Genomic DNA, 18,095 nt, shown 5'->3' on the forward strand with positions numbered 1-18,095 from the left:
CGCGGCGGCCGCCGGCTGACGTGGCGGGGCCGGGACTTGCTGGCTCGCACGGCGGGTGCGGAAACGCCACGGAAAGCGTGCGGGCGCGGGTAGACATCATGCCGCTGGAGCTGGAGCTGTGTCCTGGGCGCTGGGTGGGTGGGCAGCACCCGTGCTTCATCATCGCGGAGATCGGCCAGAACCACCAGGGCGACCTGGATGTGGCCAAACGCATGATCCGCACGGCCAAGGTGAGGGGCGGGGCCCGCGGAGGGTTAACCGGGGGGATTTGGGAGGAGCCGAGGGGGCGAGTTAACAGAGTGGCCTGGGAGAGTTCACGGAGAGGCTCGGGAAAGCGCGCTCGCGAGACCTTTCTGGTTCTGCGCTCCGTGTCTCACTTGCCTCGGCTCCCCAGCTCGGGTCTTCCAGGAGCTCTTGCTCGCCCTCTCCGCCTCCCTGCGCACCCGACCTCTTTCTTCCCCATTCTGGTTAGATCAGCTTCTACCCGTGCCTGGGACCGTCCGTGCGCGCTCCCTACCTGACCAGGATCTTAGGGACCCAGCCCCTTCCTGCTTGTCATATGTCACCTCGGAGATCCTCTCCTGACATTGGTTTCCAAGAACTACAGTCGTTGGAAGTTGCTGTGGCTTTTTTTTTTTCTTCTCTTTTCTTTTTTTCACCCGCCAGTCCGAGTGTTGGAATTGCTAAACGGTGAAAAGTGCAGGTCTCTGAGTGCAGATCCTGCTAGGGATCCTCTGTACCCCTCGGCTGCCTGATTTGAAAACCCGGCTTCGTGGAGTTGTAATGAGCACCAAATGAGGAAAGGAGTGGAAAGCAGGAGCACAGAGCTCCTTAGGCGACCACTATTACCCCTAAGATGCCAGTGAGCATGCTCTCTCCCACTTCTCAGAGTTAATCTCCACTCTTTTTTCAGTCAGGACTACGAGGATGATTTCTTCCAGCCACTCCCACCCGCAGCCCCCAGCCCTAGAACTCACACGGTTTTGTTTTTAGTCTTGAAACAGGGTCTCATTCTAACCTGGGCTAGCCTGGGCCTTCACCGTGTATCCCAGGCTTTCCCTTAGTCCTTCTGCTTCTGTCTTTCAAGTGGTGGGATTACGTGTGCAAGCCTCCTTTGGGGCGTGTCATACTTTATTTAGACCTTTGTCTGTTATGAATCGGTCTTTGAAGAGAGACTGTAGTGTCCGTCATTGTGACTCTAGCCTTCGACTTTATTAAAGTCTGCCCTGTGATTTCTTACTTTATTTATTTATTTTGGTTTTTTTGAGACAGGGTTTTTCTATGTAGCTTTGGTGCCTGTCCTGGATCTCACTCTGTAGACCAGGCTGGCCTCGAATTCACAGAGATCCACCTGGCTCTGCCTCCTGAGTGCTGGGATTAAAGGTGTGCGCCACCACTGCCCCGCAGGTTTATCATTTTTTTAATTGATTGATTTTTTGTTGTTGTTTTTGGAGATAGAGTTTCTCTCATTCTGTATTGTAGATTGGCTTGGAAATTACTGTGTAGATCAGACTAGGCTCAAACTTGTGGCAGTCCTCCTGCCTCAGTCTTCCAAGTTCTGGCATTATAGGCATGGGCCATTACACTCAGCAGTTCCTGGAGCTGGAAAGATGGCTCAGTGGTAAGAGTGCTGGCTTCTCTTCCAGAGGACCTGAGTTCAATTCCCAACACCCACCTGGACACTCACTACTGTGTCTAACCTCAGTTCTAGGGGATCTGACACCCTCTTCTCACCTCTGCTTACTCCAGACATGTGCATGGTGCACAGACATACATGGTGCACAGACATACATGCAGACAAAACATCACACACATAAAGTAAGTAAATGAATTTTTTTAAAAAAGAGGTAGCTCCTGCCAATGTTTATTAATGCTGACCACCTAACTTCATATCATCTGAAATTGAGCTTTGTCTTACCCTGAATCTTGTGAATGTAGTACCATTGAATCACAAAAGGACTAACAAGTTTTAGATTCTCACTGAGATACCGAGCTAAGAGCTGTTTAGTGTCATCTCCTTTAATTTCTACAACAGTCTGCCATCAGCTTCATTTTGAAAACTTGAAGAAGGCTAATTGTGGTGGCGCACGCCTTTGATCCCAGCGCTTGGAAGGCAGAGTCAGGCAGATCTCTGTGATTTCCAGGCTAGCCTGGTCTGCAGAGAAAGTGCTACATAATGAGACCTTGTCTGAAAAACTTACAATTTCTAATCTTTGCTTTCAGACACAGGTCTCTGGCCTTTGTCTTAAAGGGGGAAATTCCTGCTTTTAATTCAGAGGAACAGCCTGTTTGCCCAAGGTGTGACCACCTTGTATGATGAGGTTGTAAAGATATCTAGAGATATAAAAACCATGCAAACAGAGTTATAGTTTTTCTCTCACGGGTTCTGGAGGGCTCTGGGGCTGGAGGACACAGTGACAAGTTTTGGGAGGTGCTGTGGTGCAAGAGGCCTGGCCTAGAGTCAGGACAGTCACTGGTTCAGTGGTCTTGAGCAGGTGACTTGGCTAGGCCTCCGAATTTTCTTGTTTCCCTCTCTTTCTGTGGTGTTTTAAAGCAGGGGGATTTCTACAACCCCCACATTTTGACTTTGCTGCCATTTGTAGCAGGAGGCACATGCGTAAGTTTAGTCCTTAGGGTTTGGAGTGTACAAGCTCACTTGCTCACGTGATGAATCTGTTGTTGGTGTTATTATATTTAGAGTGCATTCGCACACGTGTGGGTTGCAGGAGTTGAACTCAGGTCGTCAGGCTTGGTGGTCTGAGCATTTACCTGCTGAGACATTTCACCAGCCCAATAAAGCACATTTTTAAAAGGACTTTTTATTTTTGTTTTTCTTTCTTTTCTTTTTAAGACAGGATCAAACTGTGTAGTCCTGGAACTTGCTTTGTAGACCAGGCTGGCCTCCAATTTAGAGTTCCACCACCTACCTCTACCTCTGCTTTCTAAATACTTGGGATCAAAGGCACACATTATTTATTATACCTGGTTTAAAGATTTTTTTTTTGGACAAAGTTTCTCTGTGTAACTCTGACTGTCCTGGAACTCACTCTGTAGACCAGGCTTAAATTCAGAGATCTGCCTGCCTCTGCCTCCTGAGAGATGAGACTAAAGGTGTGCACTACCACTGCCCTCTTTTTCTTTTTAAAAAGAACTTTTATCTAAGCCTGTTGTAGTGGTCCACACTTTTAATCCTAGCACTCAGGAAACAGAGGCAGGAGGATCACTGTATGTTTGAGGCTTCTTGGTCTACATAGCAATTTCCAGGCCAGTCCAGGCTATTTAGTGAGAACTTATCTCACTATGCACTTATTTTAAAATATTTTCTTAGCATGTATTTGCATATAGAGGACAGAGGTCAATGCTGGGTGTTTGCTTCAGTTCTTCTCTACCTTTAATTGTGTGTGTCTTTTTTTTTTGTCTTTCGAGACAGGGTTTCTCTGTGTAGCTTTGCACCTTTCCTGGAACTCACTTTGTAGACCAGGCCGGCCTCGAACTCACAGAGATCCGCCTGGCTCTGCCTCCCGAGTGCTGGGATTAAAGACATGCGCCACCACCACCCGGCTTGCGCCACCACCACCCAGTTTTCTGTGTGTGTATGTGTGTGTCTTGAACACACTTCCAAGAACACTATGTATTTGGGTATATGCCATAGTGCTTGTTTGGAGGTCTGGACACAGCTTTGAGGAATTCTTCTACTGTGTGGGACCTGGGATCGAACTCAGTTGTCAGGCTTGATGGCAGGCACCTTTATCCAATGAGTCATTTTACCTGCCCACCACCTTATTTTGTGACAAGGTTTCTCCCTGAACATATTGCTCATGATTTGGCTAGACTGGCTGGCCAGCAAGCCCCAGGATGGCGCTATAGGCACATGCTACCATGTCTGGCTCTTCTTTACATGGGTGGTGAGGCATGACCTCACTTTACCCACTGAGCATCTCTTCGGCCCCAGTCCATTTTGTCTAAATAGAATGATGTCATATCATTGTCTCCTAGTATTTCTGCTCCAGTTCACTGAAAATGTCCTACTGTGTGTTACAGGAGTGCGGGGCTGACTGCGCTAAGTTTCAGAAGAGTGAGTTGGAGTTCAAGTTTAACCGGAAGGCCCTGGAGAGACCGTATACTTCGAAGCATTCGTGGGGGTCGACATATGGGGAGCATAAACGGCACCTAGAATTCAGCCACGCCCAGTACAAGGAGCTGCAGCGCTATGCGCAGGAGATTGGCATCTTCTTCACTGCCTCTGGCATGGACGAGGTGAGCTCTCAGCCACTATGGGGATGCAGGCAGCTGTTGGTGTAAAGCCAGCTCTAGCTCTGCTCACCTTAACTATGTCCGCCTAAGTGGAAGCCCACAGGCCGGAGGCCCAGAGGAGGGGTTTTCAGAGAAGGGTACCATAACTTAAAAACAATGCCTCTATATCAGAGCAGCCACACTGGACCCCAGCATCCTTCACACCGTGGGACAGTGAGCAGGGCCAGGCCTTCCCATTGCAATGTGGTTTAGATTGGGAGCCAGTTTGCTTCACAGCCAGCTCTGACTGGCTCCCTGGGGTGCCGTTGGCATCACCCACAGGAAAGTAGCTCAGAGGCTGGCTGTGCTGACATCCTGGAGGAGTTCAGCTGGTACTAGGCTTCAGGTCCATTGAGATCTGCCTGCCTCTGCCTCCCGAGTGCTGGGACTAAAGGCGTGCGCCACCACTGTCAGGTGTGACTTCTGTCCTTTCATGATCCTATGTTCTCTCTTTTCTGAATGCCAAAAACTTTGGTCTTAGAAAACAAGGCAATGGTACAGAAAGTTTATGTCACAGGGTTTCTATTCCAGGAGGAGACACCATGACCATGGCAATTCTTATAAAGGAAAACATTTAACTGGGGCTGGCTTACAGTTCAGAGGTTGAGTCCATTGTCATCATGATGGGAAGCATGGAGACACACAGGCAGACATGGTGTGGAGAGGAGCTGAGAAATCTACATCTGGGATCCAAAAGCCACAGGAAGAGACTGAGACACTTCCTCCAACAAGGCCACGCCTCCTAATAGTGCCACTCCCTATGAGCCTATGAGGAGGGCATTTTCTTTCCAACCACTACAGTTTAGTAAGCGGGAACGAGAGGGAATGGCCTATGATTCCCATGTGTTGTCTCTGTGGGTTTCCTCTGTGAGTCTTGGAGTGTGTGTTGCTGCTGGTTACTTCCTGGCGTGTCCCGTTTGGTTTGCTGTATTCTTTTTCCAGTTAGTGTGAGCACAGCTTTGATTCCACCCGTGCAAAGGCTTTGAAAGCAGTGTGGTGTTTGTTTTGGAGGATATACTAGAATGCTATTTGTTATTGTTGTTGTTTTGTTTTTTGAGACAGGGTCTCAGTATGGAGCATTGGCTGCTGTGGAACTTACTATATAGACCAGGGTGGCCTCATGATCCTCCAACCCCAGAATCCTGACTGTTGGGATTACAGGTTTTTTCCCCCCTCTTTGGTTTTTTTCCAGATAGGGTTTCTCTGTGTAACAACCCTGGAACTCACTTTGTAGATCAGGCTGGCCTCGAACTCACAGAGATCTATCTGCCTCTGCCTTCCGAGTGCTGGGATTAAAGCATGCGCACCACCGCCTGACTATTACTTTTAGTTTTTTTATACTGATAAATGATGCTGAACCAGGCTTGGTGGTGCCCACTTGTAACTCTAGTATTTGGGGATTGGAGGTAGGAGAATTAGTTCAGGCCAGCATCAGCTACAAAGTAAGTTTGAGGCCAGCCTGAAGTACATGCGGCTGTCTCAAAACAAAACAAATGTCGAGGTGAGCATCTTTTCCATGTATCCTCAGTTGCTCCTTAGAGTTGCTTTCTAGAAATGGGCATTAGGGTGGACTTTAGAGATGTGCTTCTACTGTCCTGGGGATAGTTTCTCGTTGCTTTAGTTGGATTGTTGAAATTGTGTACAAGCATATGCATGTGCACGCATACACACACACACACACACACACACACACGCACACGCACACGCACACGCACGCATACTGTCTGTCTCTGTCTTTCACTACCTCTTACTATGTAACCCTAGTGGAACCCTCTGTGTAGATGAGGCTGACCTGGAACTCACAGAGAGCCTCCTGCACCTGCCTCTACCTCCGGATGCTGGGGTTGAAAGTGTGCCCTACCACACCTGGTTCATAAAACATACCTCTGTCTTTGTTAGTCTTCCAGACTTCAGAATATGTTTGTAATTGTAAGCATTGGTCCTTGTCAAAGGGAGGAAGTCCCATATGGTGGCTTGTGCCTTTCATTCCAGCACTGGTCAGTATAGGCAGGAAGATGGTTGTAAGTTCAAAACCAGGCTGCACTGTATAGTGGGTTTCAGACAGTCAGAGCTACAATGTGAGGTCCTGTTGTTTTCTCCTTCCATCATGGAAACAACAAACAAAAACCCCAAAAGCAAACAATAAAAAGTAAACCGACTAAGAGTCCCAGCGCTTGGTGGCCAGCCTCGGGCAGCACAGCCTACAAACCAGAAACAGTAGTGTGCTTTTCTCTGCTGAAGCGTGCTGGGTCTCTGCTGCCGGTGTGGGAAGGCGGTTCCTCTGGCGTTTGTTTGCAGCTGGTCTCATGGCTGGGCCGGGCACAGGTAGGGAGGAGAGAGGGCAGTGAGGGGAAGTGGGTCCATAAAGTCTTTACAAAGAGTAAGTCTTTCTTTGCCAAGCCAGCATTTCCTGCCCAGCCTCCTCAGAGCTGGCTTGATTGGGTTCTGTCTGTCCCTCCGTGTCCCCCACCCCGTTTCCGAAGCAGGTGGCTCCCGGTGTTCACCTTCCTGACTTCGTCCTGACAGCCAGCGTTTCCCCACGGCCTCCTTTCTCTGCTCTGCGTGCTGTTCTCGGGTGTTCTCTGTGTGCTCAGGAAAGGTTAAGGAAGGTGTGGCAGAATTTTATGGAGACTGAAAGAGTTCCCAGGACACCTCTCAGGAAGGTGCAGAGGTGGACCTCAGCCGAAGACAGCTTAGTGTTGAGGCAGCCAGCAGAGGCCATGAGCCTGGGGCCCCTGGAGGGCACCTGCTCAGTGACAGTCACCACAGAGCTGTGGTCACCAGAGAGCCACCTTCCCTCCGCGCCCGGCCCTGCCCTCTACTTCTCCACCTCCTTCCCCGGCTGCCTGCTGCCTGGGACGGGGCTGGCCTGTGCTGTTTGGTTCTGTGCTCTGTCAACATAAAAACCGTAGCTCTCATCTTAAGTGGAACAAGAGATAGTTTATTCTGGACCCATTCTGAATGATCAGGACCTGAGAACACAGATTTAGGTTACCCCAATTCCATGTTCCAACATGGAAGCAGTTTCCCAGGGTTTTTAGAATTTTACAGAACAAAGACAGTCATAAATCAAAGCAATTTTAAGATGTATTGATGTGTACACCAGAGAGGCAGGCATAATGAGATGGGGGAGCCGTTCTGTAGGCCCGAGATGCTCTCTGATGATGTTTAGGTCTTGGATTGGCAGAATCTACTGTTCTGCTAAGAGCTTCTAAGAGGTATTTATTTACTCACTTATTTTTGGTTTTTCAAGACAGGGTTTCTCTCTGTAGCCCTTGCTGTCCTGGAACTCAATCTGTAGCCCAGGCTGGCCTTGAACTCACAGAGATCCACCTGCCTCTGCCTCCCGAGTGCTGGGACTAAAGGTGTGTGCCACCACTGCCTGGCTGAGGTTTTTATTTATTACCATGAGGTGTTAGTTCAGATATACAGTAGGGTAGGCATGGCTGTTCCAAGACAAGGCTAAAACCAGCCCAAGGTAAAGTAATTAGTCTCTGAACCTAAAAATTCCAATCTGTCCACAGCACTGAAATTCCAATTGGTTCTTCAGTCTCTGCAGACATAGAAGCTCCTTCCAGGCTTTTTGTTTGTTTTGTTGTTGTTTATAGCCAGACACACTTTTTTAAAGGAATTTTTGTTCACAGCTCCCCAGCAGTCACTCACCTCTGCTCGCCCCAGCTCATCATCACGGGCTTCTTTTTTCTGTCCTGCATGATCTCAGCCAAAGGGGCTTTAGAGAAGTCCCAATTTCCCAATGTGGCCGAGCGTGCCTGGAATCCCAGCACTCAAAGCAGGGATAGGAGGAAGGCAGTTTTGAGGCTAGCCTGGGCTACATATGGTGCTGTTATTTTCAAGAAAGAGAAGTCCTGATCTTCCTTTCTGGACCAGTAGTTTCTCTTAGTGTGCACACAGAAAGGTTCTGTGAACACCTGCTGTCTGTTTGTATTTTATTTGTGTGTTTATTTTTGAGGCAGGGTCTTGAACTCACAGAGATCCACCTGCCTCTGCCTTCCGAGTACTGGGATCAAAGGCATGCGCCACCATATCTCACTGTCTGCTTTTACTAAAGTTTAAACGGTTCTGAGTCAGTCAACCAGGCATGGGGGTACATGTCTGTAATCCTAGCCCTTGGGAGACTAAGGCAAGAGAATCAAAAGTTGGAGGCCAAGCCAGGCGGGGGTGGTGGTGGCTCATGCCTTTGATCCCAGCACTCGGGGAGGCAGAGCCAGGTGGATCTCTGTGAGTTCGAGGCCAGCCTGGGCTACAGAGTGACTTCCAGTAAAGGTGCAAAGCTACACAGAGAAACCCCGTCTCGAAAAACAAAAAAACAAAACAAAACAAAAAAAAAGTTGGAGGCCAGTGTAGGCTACATAGCAAGTTCCAGGACAGCCTAGAATATGAGCATGTCTCAAAAAGCAAAGAAACACATCCTAAGTCAAACCAGTTTGCTAGACGTAGGTTTGAAATCAGACAGGTTTATCTCCAGGACCCTCCCTCCTGGGAGCCATAGCTGGGCAAAGTTTCCTTGATGCCAGTCTCCTGGGGGTGGCCTCTTCCATGTCCCGAACCCCAGTCAGGCGTCTGAGGAGCTATGTATTGATTGCATTACTTTAAGGAAAACTGAAAAGAGGAAGTGAGCTGTCTGGCTTGAGCCAGGGAAGGATCTAACCGCAGGAGGGCAGGTCAGAAGCTAGCAGGCCTCGGGAAAGAAAGCCACTGTGCTGTGACCAAGCCTGAAGGGCTGCAGGGCCTGAAGCTGGATCTTGAAGGTGGCAGGATGATGAACCAAAGGGACAGTTTTCAGAATGGCCACTAGACGGCAGTGATTCTCCAGGTGGGCTGCAAAATGAGGTGTTTGCTCTCTTTCCTCCTAGCAGGAACTCCCCTGCCCCACCTCATTAAAAAAAAAAAAAAACAGCTTGAAGATGATAGAATTTCATGCAAATTTCACAATCCTCGTGGGTAAATCTTTGAATGGTTTTTGTTTGTTCGTTGTCTGCACTAGGCCTCCTTTAGCTCTGATTGCTCGGTCCTTCTCCTGAGCCCACACTGCCTGCTCATGCTTCAGAAGATCAGCGTCCCACTAGTTGAACATTATCTGAACATATTAATTATGTTTAAAAAGGATCATTTTTGTTCTTTTCTTTTTTTAAGTCCCATCTCAGGGCTGTTTAGCAGAGTGACATGTGCAGGGAAGAGAGGAAATGTGGATGGGAAAAGAAAAGAACAAACAAAAAAAATGGACCCAGGGAAAGAGCAGCCAGAACCGCAGAGATGGTGGGACACTGGGGGTGAGCAGTCCCTGGGTCATGTGACATGGTGTCTTTTGGACTTGAGAGGTTACAGAAAGCTTTGAATTCTTGTGCACAGGCTGACTAGCCACTCTTCTTTTTGGTGGGGTGCTAACTGTTTTGGGGATTGACCCAGGGTCTTGCATATGCTAAGGCAAGCTTTCTACCCAGAGCTCCAGCCCCAGCCCCTGACTTAGCACCTCCCACCCTGTGTTATTGAGAACTGAGTACTGAAGGATAAAGTCGGCTTGAGACACATTAAACTGACCTCAGCCATGGTGTTTGGAGAGGTTCCAAACCTTCTAGGAAAGTGGGTAGAGGTCTGTTACAGTGGGTTAATTTAAAGGTGTCTTTTATTTTTCAATTTTTAAAAAACATAATGTGTTTTTATTTATGTGGTATGGATGTTTTGCTTGCATAAATGTCTGTGTACCATTTGTATGCCAGGTACCCTTAGAGGCCGGAAGAGGGCATGAGATTCCCTAGAACTGGAGTTACAGATGGTTGTGAGCCCCCAAGCAGGTGCCGGGTCCTCTGGAAGAGCAGCCAATGCTCTTAACCACTGAGCCATCTCTCCAGCCCTTGTTTTCCTTTTTGAGACAGGTTCTTACCATGTCGTCCCGTCTGACCTGGAACTTGCCGTGTAGACCAGGCTGGTCTACAACTCACAGAGATCCACCCTTAGTTCTCGCTCATTAACAGAATGTGAGATTTTACTTTTCTGTGTAGTGTGTGTGGTGCTAGGGATCAAACCCAGGGCCTCACACATGCTAGGGAAGTACTTGGCCATCTCCGTCAGTCCTGAGATTATCCTGGACCCATTTGCTAACACCTTGCAGTTTCTGGAATCTACCGGATGAACCCCACTTTGCAGTGTTGAGGGTAACTTCACGCCGTGGTGTTGAGTCTGAATGGTGACTGGCTGGCTTTCCTGCGGGCAGCACACGCAGTTCAAGGTCCAAAAGGACCAGCTGATGACCAGCGAGGCAAACTGGGACAGAGATTGCTCCATTCGCCCCGCTGGGCAAGGATTCAATGTCTTCTTTCTGTCTTTTGACCTTTGAGGGCCAGTCCCTTTCTTTCTGCCTGGGTTCTGGGTCATGCTTAGGTCACAGCCCTTTTGCATCTGTTCACAAGTTCCGGGGGAAGGAAGAGTCTGGCCAGAAGCGATCTTTCCCTTGCAGATTCTTGTAGCCTTGGATGGCCAGCTCATGCAGAGCAAGTCCTGGGTGTGCACTGGACAGATGGGTGGGTGGACATATGATGACCTGTTCTCTGGTCTCCTGCACTGGGTTCCTCTAGTACTTATCCTGTACCACAGGGCACTGTTTCTGAACAATGGTGAAAAGATTCTCTGGTTTTCTTGTAGATGGCGGTTGAGTTTCTGCATGAACTGAATGTTCCATTTTTCAAAGTTGGATCTGGCGACACTAACAATTTTCCTTACCTGGAGAAGACGGCCAAGAAAGGTAAGTGCCTTTTTTTCTTAAAACCGGAGTCCAAGCTTTGTGTTTCTGCCCCCTAGTGGCCACTCACCGTGATAGCATTCATGGAGACTCATCTGTTTTTGCATTGTTTTGTTTTTTGAGACAGTCTCACCAGGTAGCATGGCTGTCCTGGTCCTTGCTCTGGAGCCAGGCTGGTTTCAGACTCTAGAGATCTGCCTGCCTCTGCCTCCCGGGTGCTACCACACTCAGCTTTGGAGACGCATTTTAGAAACCTTCTCCCTTTCATTTTGGGTCAGTGCTAGGGATTGAACCCAGTGTTCTATGCACCTGATGTGAGTATTCCACCACTGAGCCACATCGCCAGCCCCTGTAGGGATCTCCTCCCTAATGTCTCCACTTGACACCTGGTAAATGGATTTCCCGACGTGAATGATCTCAGTTGACCCTCATCGCAAACCTGGGGTGGCAGCAGGTCATACCTCTGGGATATTCTCTACTTTTTCATAGGCAAGGAGTCAGAGCCCTAAGGACAGTGTTCTGTGCCAGCCAGCACCAGAGCTGGTAGCTCCCGGCCTCTCTCAGCTGTGCTGTGCAGCAGCTTGTGTGTCCCTTACCCAGAATGCTTGCGAGCATGAGTGTTCCAGAATTTGGAGTCTTTTGGATTTGTAGACTAAGAGGAAGCCTGCTCGGTACTGCGCAGCCTCTCGATGTATAGAGACGCCTCTCTTCCCCTCAAGATCAGGGGATCCCCTGGTGTACTTCCCTTTGCTGCAGCATGCTGCTGAGGAGGTGTTGGTCCCCATCAGTCACTACCCATCAGTCACTACGGTGTCTTAGGAGGTGTCGGGGGGAGTCTGGGCCCTGTGAAGAAGGTGCTGATTCTCCAGGTCGTCCTATGGTGATCTCCAGTGGGATGCAGTCAATGGACACCATGAAGCAGGTCTATCGGCTCGTGAAACCCCTCAACCCCAACTTCTGCTTCCTGCAGTGCACCAGCGCCTACCCGCTGCAGCCGGAGGATGCCAACCTGCGCGTCATCTCGGTGAGCGTGGAGTGACGGTCTTACTGACCCGATTCCTTGTTGTCTGTTCGTTTGCAGTGCTGGGGATTGAACCCAGGGCCGTGGCATGCCAGCCATGCCCTAGCCCCACCCTTTGTTATAACCAAAATTGTAACCAACTGTGGCACACTTTGTATAAATTTACAGGCCCTGTCTTAGTGTGACAGAATTAAAGTAGACCCAGGCAGCCAGGGAAATACAGCATTCCAAAGAAGGGGACAGTTATATATTAAAACATATAACACCAATCTAAGTTTCTTGTGTGTGTGTGTGTGTATGTGTGTGTGTGTGTATGCATGCCATGCATGCCTCGTGATTTGTCTTCGTATACTTTTTAGTTGTTTTTTTTTTTTTTTTTTTAAAAGCAAGGTCTCACTGATCTGTCTGGCCTATAACTCCCTCTGTAGCCCAGGCTGGCCTCAAAGAAATTTGCCTGCTTCTGACTCCTAATGCTGGGATTAAAGGTCTCCATAGATTAATATAATTAATAATTTAGTGTCTTGGACTCCAGGTACTCTCTCTGATTTTCTACTCTCACTGGAAATCCTACCACATCCTCCATTCTGGACATGGCTACAGGGAGAGAGTGACTTTGCCAGCCCACCCAGTCACAGCAGAATTCTTTGGCCTAGTATCCTGTATTCTCTATCTCTTTTTTTTTTGGGGGGGGGGTGTCTTTTTTGAGACAGGGTTTCTCTGTGCAACCCTGGTTGTCCTGGAACTCACTCTGTAGACCAGGCTAGTCTTGAACTCGTTACTGCCGCCCTCTGCCTCCGGGTGCTGAGATTAAAGGCGTGCGGCGCCACCGCCACCGGGCACGGATGCAGCCTATACTCTTATCACAGATCTGTAGGCGGGGTCTCAGGCTTTAGCCATCCAGCACCCCCCTGCACCCCACCTGCATCTTCCTGCTGGGTTTCAGCCTTCTGGCCCCCGTCACTGACCGCACTCACTTGTCTGAGAAGGGCTTTGGTGCACTAGGTGAATTACAGATAACGTTAATGATTCAGCACTCCCCCAACAGAATGTTTTGGGCCTAGGCTGTGCGTGTGATGGATATTTTTGTGGATAGCACACTTGGTTTCAGCAGTACAAGCTCACTAAATGTGACAAGTGCTTTTGGGGTGAGGCCAGTCGTTCCGTTTCAGTTAGGTTGGTATTCTTGGTCTGCACAGGACTAAACAGTCACACGAGGTGTTGGTTTATTCAAATGGTTGGAACTGAGTGTGTGTGTGAATATGCATGTGTGTGTACACCGTGGTAAGTGTACAGCGGTCAGAAGACAGCCTGTGGGAGCTGTTTCTCTCCTGTCATCAGATGGCTTCCAGGGATCAACCTTACGTCCTTGGGCTTCATGGCAGATGTAACATGAATCTTAAAAGGTCTTATTAATAAAAACAAACCTGAGCCAGGTATTGGGGTTAAAGCTGAATGATCAGAGAAGCAGAACAAACCACAGCCACCTCACCTCGCCAGTTCCTCAGCTGATCCTGTTTCCTCAGACTGGAAGCCTCTGAGTCCTCATCCAAATGGATCTCAGCTGAACTGCTGCTCAAAAGCCTAAACGCTTAACCAGGTTCTAGTTCTTGGTCCTCACGCCTTATATACCTTTCTGCTTCCTGCCATCACTTCCTGGGATTAAAGGCGTGTGTCACCATGCCTGGCTGTTTTCAGTGTGGCTTTGAACTCACAGATCCAGATGGAGCTCTGTCTCCAGAATGCTAGGATTAAAGGTGTGTGTGCCATCATTTTCTGGCCTCTGTATCTAGTGACTGTTCTGTTCTTTGACTCCAGATAAGTTTATTAGGGTGCACAATATATTGGGGGACACAATATCACCACAGGCAGGTGCTTGCCTTCACCCTCTGAGCTGTCTTGATGACCACAGAAGGCATTCTCAATGCCAGCAGTAACTTTTACAGTATGGTGGGTGTCTTAATTAGGGTTTCTATTGCTGCAGCAAAACACCGTGACCAAATAACTTGGGGAGCAAAGGCTTTATTTCACTCACAGTTCCATATAACAGCTCATCATCAAAAGCAGTGAGGACAGGAACTCAAACAGGGCGGGAACCTGGAGGCAGGAGCTGATGCAGAGGCCATGGAGCGGTGCTGCTTAGTGGCTTTGCTCCCCATGGCTTGCTCAGCCTGCTTCCTTATAGGACCCAGGGGCACCAGCCCAGAGATGGCACCACCCACAGTGAGCTGGGCCCTCCCCCAATGATCACTAAGTAAGAAAATTTCTTACAGCCAGGTCTTATGGAGGCATTGTCTCAGTTGAGGCTCCCTCCTCTCTGGTGACTCTAGCCTCTGTCAGTTGACATAAACCCAGCCAGTACAGCAGTGTCCTCCCTGTTCCCAGCAACCCTCAATGGCCACTTTTATTCTTCCCACAAAGGGGGGGCTCAGAGTGCCTGCCTTACAGTCTCACCTCTGTCTGCTCTGCTCAGGAGTGGCTGAAATGGGGTGCCGTTCAGATCTCCCTGACTAAGAGAACAAGTGTGAAGCCCCAGAAGGGTAACCACTCCCCTTTTCTATTTTACAGGAATACCAGAAACTCTTTCCCGACATCCCCATAGGGTATTCTGGACATGAGACAGGCATCGCCATATCCGTGGCTGCAGTGGCTCTGGGGGCCAAGGTGTTGGAACGTCACATAACTTTGGACAAAACTTGGAAGGGGAGCGACCACTCAGCCTCGCTGGAGCCTGGCGAACTGGCAGAGCTGGTGCGCTCTGTGCGCCTGGTGGAGCGGGCATTGGGCTCTCCAACCAAGCAGCTGCTGCCCTGTGAGATGGCCTGTAATGAGAAGGTGAGTGCTGCCGGACTGTGCCTAGCCTTGCTGTCCTGAGGCCGGGGTGGCCTCTGAGCCTGACGGATGAGCCGGGGAAAGAATGTCAACCATCCTTCTGAGCGCCGTTAGGCTGTGGTGTGTGTGTGTGTGTGTGTGTGTGTGTGTTACATAAGAGCAATTCAGGCTTTTCAGCCACCTCTGGTCACATTAGCTTTTCCACTAAGTCTCTGAAGCCTGTGACCTCAGGGCTCTGAACCCTAGGAGATAAGAGTGAAGTCCTAAGATGGCCAAGCCTGGTCACTTGCAAGCCTGGTCTGAGGCATTAGGAAGAGAGCTTGGGCAGTCCTAAGTACAAGGGGGCATTGTGTGGGGCTGCTGGGCAGTGATGGTGAGGCTGAGGCATGCCTCCCAGATTCCTGGAAGCTGTGGCCTGGACCTTTCTGCCCTTGTGAGTTTAGTGCCAGGAGTCCTAGGAGTTCTAGGTGCGGGACTTCTCCCCTGCAGTTGTATGGGTCGGGGCAGAGGCCAGATACTGGGTATACGTGAGAAACGTGGTCTTTTATTCTGAGGGAGACCGCCTGCTGCACACACACACACATACACACACACACATACACACACACACACACACACACACACGCACACACACACACACACACACACACACACACACACACACACACACGCCAGACACTGGGTATACGTGAGAAACGTTGTGGTCTTTTATTCTGAGGGAGACCGCCTGCTGCACACACACACACACACACACACACACACACACACACACACACACACACACCGTTACAGGTGCGCATGTGCAGGGAAGTCAGCAGTAAAAGAGTGTGACTGCAAATGAGGTGGGAGTTACAGGGTTGGGTGTGCCGCGCAGTGCTCAGAGCGGAGGGTGACACACAGCAAGGGCCACGGTATGATACCCGGTGCTAAGTTCCAGGCAGAATTAGAACTCGGAGACTCTTACGTATAAACTGGAGGATAGCAAAGGCCGCGTCACAGTATTTGTGGGGAGGCAGAGACGCTGGGTGTGAGCCAGCCCTTGGTCTCTACATCTGCCTGTCCTGTCTGTCCCCTTCCTGGGCACCCCTTGTCATGAGCCCTCCATAACCCTGTTTAATAGAACGAAGTGGCAACAGGGTTCTACACACGCTGGACCAGGATCAGGAGTTTCCTCCTTTAGGTTCTTACCTTGGTTATTGGCAGCTTGGCCAAACTGCCCGCCTTCTTTTGACCTTTTTCCCGTAAGACATTGACTAGACGGGGACAGAAGTAATCATAGCACGCTCTGTCTCTGTTAATACTCTGACAAGGTGCCAGCACCTTCCGCAGGGACACCACACAGCACCCCGGCCAGCAGGTGTTGAACCCGGGTCCTACCTGGTGGCCCAGCCGGAGCCTGTCCTCGGTGTTGTCTTAGTCTGTGATGTCACCTGACACGGCCGTGTCTTTCCTTCTATGAGGTGCTGCCCTGGGCATGGTGGTGAGTAACGTCCCTGTGGGACGGTCCCAGGAGTTCCTTCTAGGATCTGACACTGACCTTCCTGTGTCCACAGCTGGGCAAGTCTGTGGTGGCCAAAGTGAGAATCCCAGAAGGCACCGTCCTGACCCTGGACATGCTCACTGTGAAGGTGGGGGAGCCCAAAGGCTATCCTCCTGAAGACATCTTCAACCTAGTGGGCAAGAAGGTGCTGGTCACTGTTGAAGAGGATGATACAATCATGGAAGACTCTGTGGAAAGTCACAGCAAGAAAATCAAGTCTTAAAATAAAGTCACCCCCGCCTTCTCAGCCGCCCTGCTGTGACCGTCCGGTGTGCTGGGGGCAGGGGCCAGGCGCGTGGACCTCCAGGCCTCCCTGTCACAGTGGCCACCTGTGTCCAGCCCATCGGAAAGGAAGAGCCAATGAGGCCTGTCTGCTTTGAGGTGTCCAGCCAGAGAAGGCGGCCCAGAGCAAAAGTAGCTTCTTTAGGTTTTCTGTGTGGCTCTGTTGTTGTCTTAATCCTTCATGTTCCCACCCTACAAAGCAACTCCAGGAAGCTGAGGTCTTGATTCCTCACAGACAGCTGACTTCCCTCCTACCCCTCCTGGCCTGGGTTCCTCACAATACTGAACAGTGGTCCCTTTGCATTAGACTGTCTGAGGCCCTGTGTGCAGAGGCAAGCACTCCTGTCTCTGTGAGTAAAGGTTGGGAGGAGCAGTTGATTTCCCTTTGGCAAATCCTCGGGGTATGCTCGGTGTCAGTTACCACCAGAGGCCTAGGGACATGGCTCTAAGCAGCCAGTTCCTTCTCAGAGGGCTTGTCCTCAGATGAGGCAGGTGCACGCTAACCCATGGGACCGTTGGTCAGTGAGACAGCTGTTAGGAGGCGAATGTGAAGCAGGGAAGAACACAGTCTGAATAAGGGGGTGGCGTGTGGGGTGTGGAGCTTGCACCTCTTAAGTGTGAAGGGGAATGCAGAAATCATCCCTGCCATAATCACCAGAGTGTCTTGTCACATATGACAGATTACAAACCCAGACACAAAGACTCCATTGTTCAACTTCTTCAAGCTGCATGAACTTTTTATAGAGGTTCATTGTCACATTTCACTTTGTTCTTTGGATCAATGCTGAGATTAATCATTTTGTTCTTTTCAAATATCTTCTCGTCTTCATTTTATTAAAAAAAAAAAAAAGAAAGAAAGAAAAAAAAACATTTTTTTTTCCCCCTGAGACAGGATCTCACTCTATATCCCTGGCTGTCCTGGAACTTGCTATGTAGACCAGACTGGACTCAGACTCTGAGATCTGCTTGCCTCTGCCTCCTGAGTGCTGAAATTAAAGGTGTGCACCGCCACATGTGACCTGCATTTATTTGTGTGTGTGTGTGTGTGTGTGTATGGCCTACAAAGAGTGACTTGTGGGAGTCGGTTCTCTCGCGCCACCTTGTTGGTCCCAAGGATCACACTGGGGGCACCAGGCATGGCAGCAGTCTCCTTTACCAGCTGGCCGGTGTCACTGCCCATCAGCGACTCCCACCACCATTTGTGTGTTTGTGTATGTTTTCGGAGGTCAGATGTCCTGCTGTATCACTGTCCACTTGACCGAGACAGCATTAGCTGTGCAGGCCTCTAGCAGGCTCCAGATATCTCTGTCTCTGCCAGGCCAGGCTTTTTACTTGGGTGCTGAGATCCGAACTCAGGCCCCAGTGCTTGAGCA

General features: G+C 49.7%; 1 protein-coding gene across 2 annotated transcripts; it reads left to right on the forward strand.

Annotated features, from left to right (window-relative positions):
- The first annotated feature begins 51 nt into the window (after nt 1-51).
- Nucleotides 52-17,733, forward strand: Nans (N-acetylneuraminate synthase). Of its 2 annotated transcripts, none has more exons than XM_059254306.1 (6): nt 52-230; nt 4,042-4,257; nt 10,954-11,053; nt 11,920-12,074; nt 14,637-14,903; nt 16,411-16,658. In XM_059254306.1, the coding sequence occupies exons 1-6, from the start codon at nt 99-101 to the stop codon at nt 16,555-16,557; spliced, it is 1,017 nt and encodes a 338-aa protein (XP_059110289.1). In that variant the 5' UTR covers nt 52-98; the 3' UTR covers nt 16,558-16,658. The 2 variants fall into 2 exon arrangements, with proteins under 2 accessions (XP_059110289.1, XP_059110288.1); XM_059254305.1 differs by having other exon boundaries at nt 53-230; nt 16,454-17,733.
- Nucleotides 17,734-18,095: the final 362 nt, after the last annotated feature.

This window comes from Peromyscus eremicus, chromosome 2, assembly GCF_949786415.1.
Source record: "Peromyscus eremicus chromosome 2, PerEre_H2_v1, whole genome shotgun sequence".
Taxonomy (NCBI): Eukaryota; Metazoa; Chordata; class Mammalia; order Rodentia; family Cricetidae; genus Peromyscus; species Peromyscus eremicus.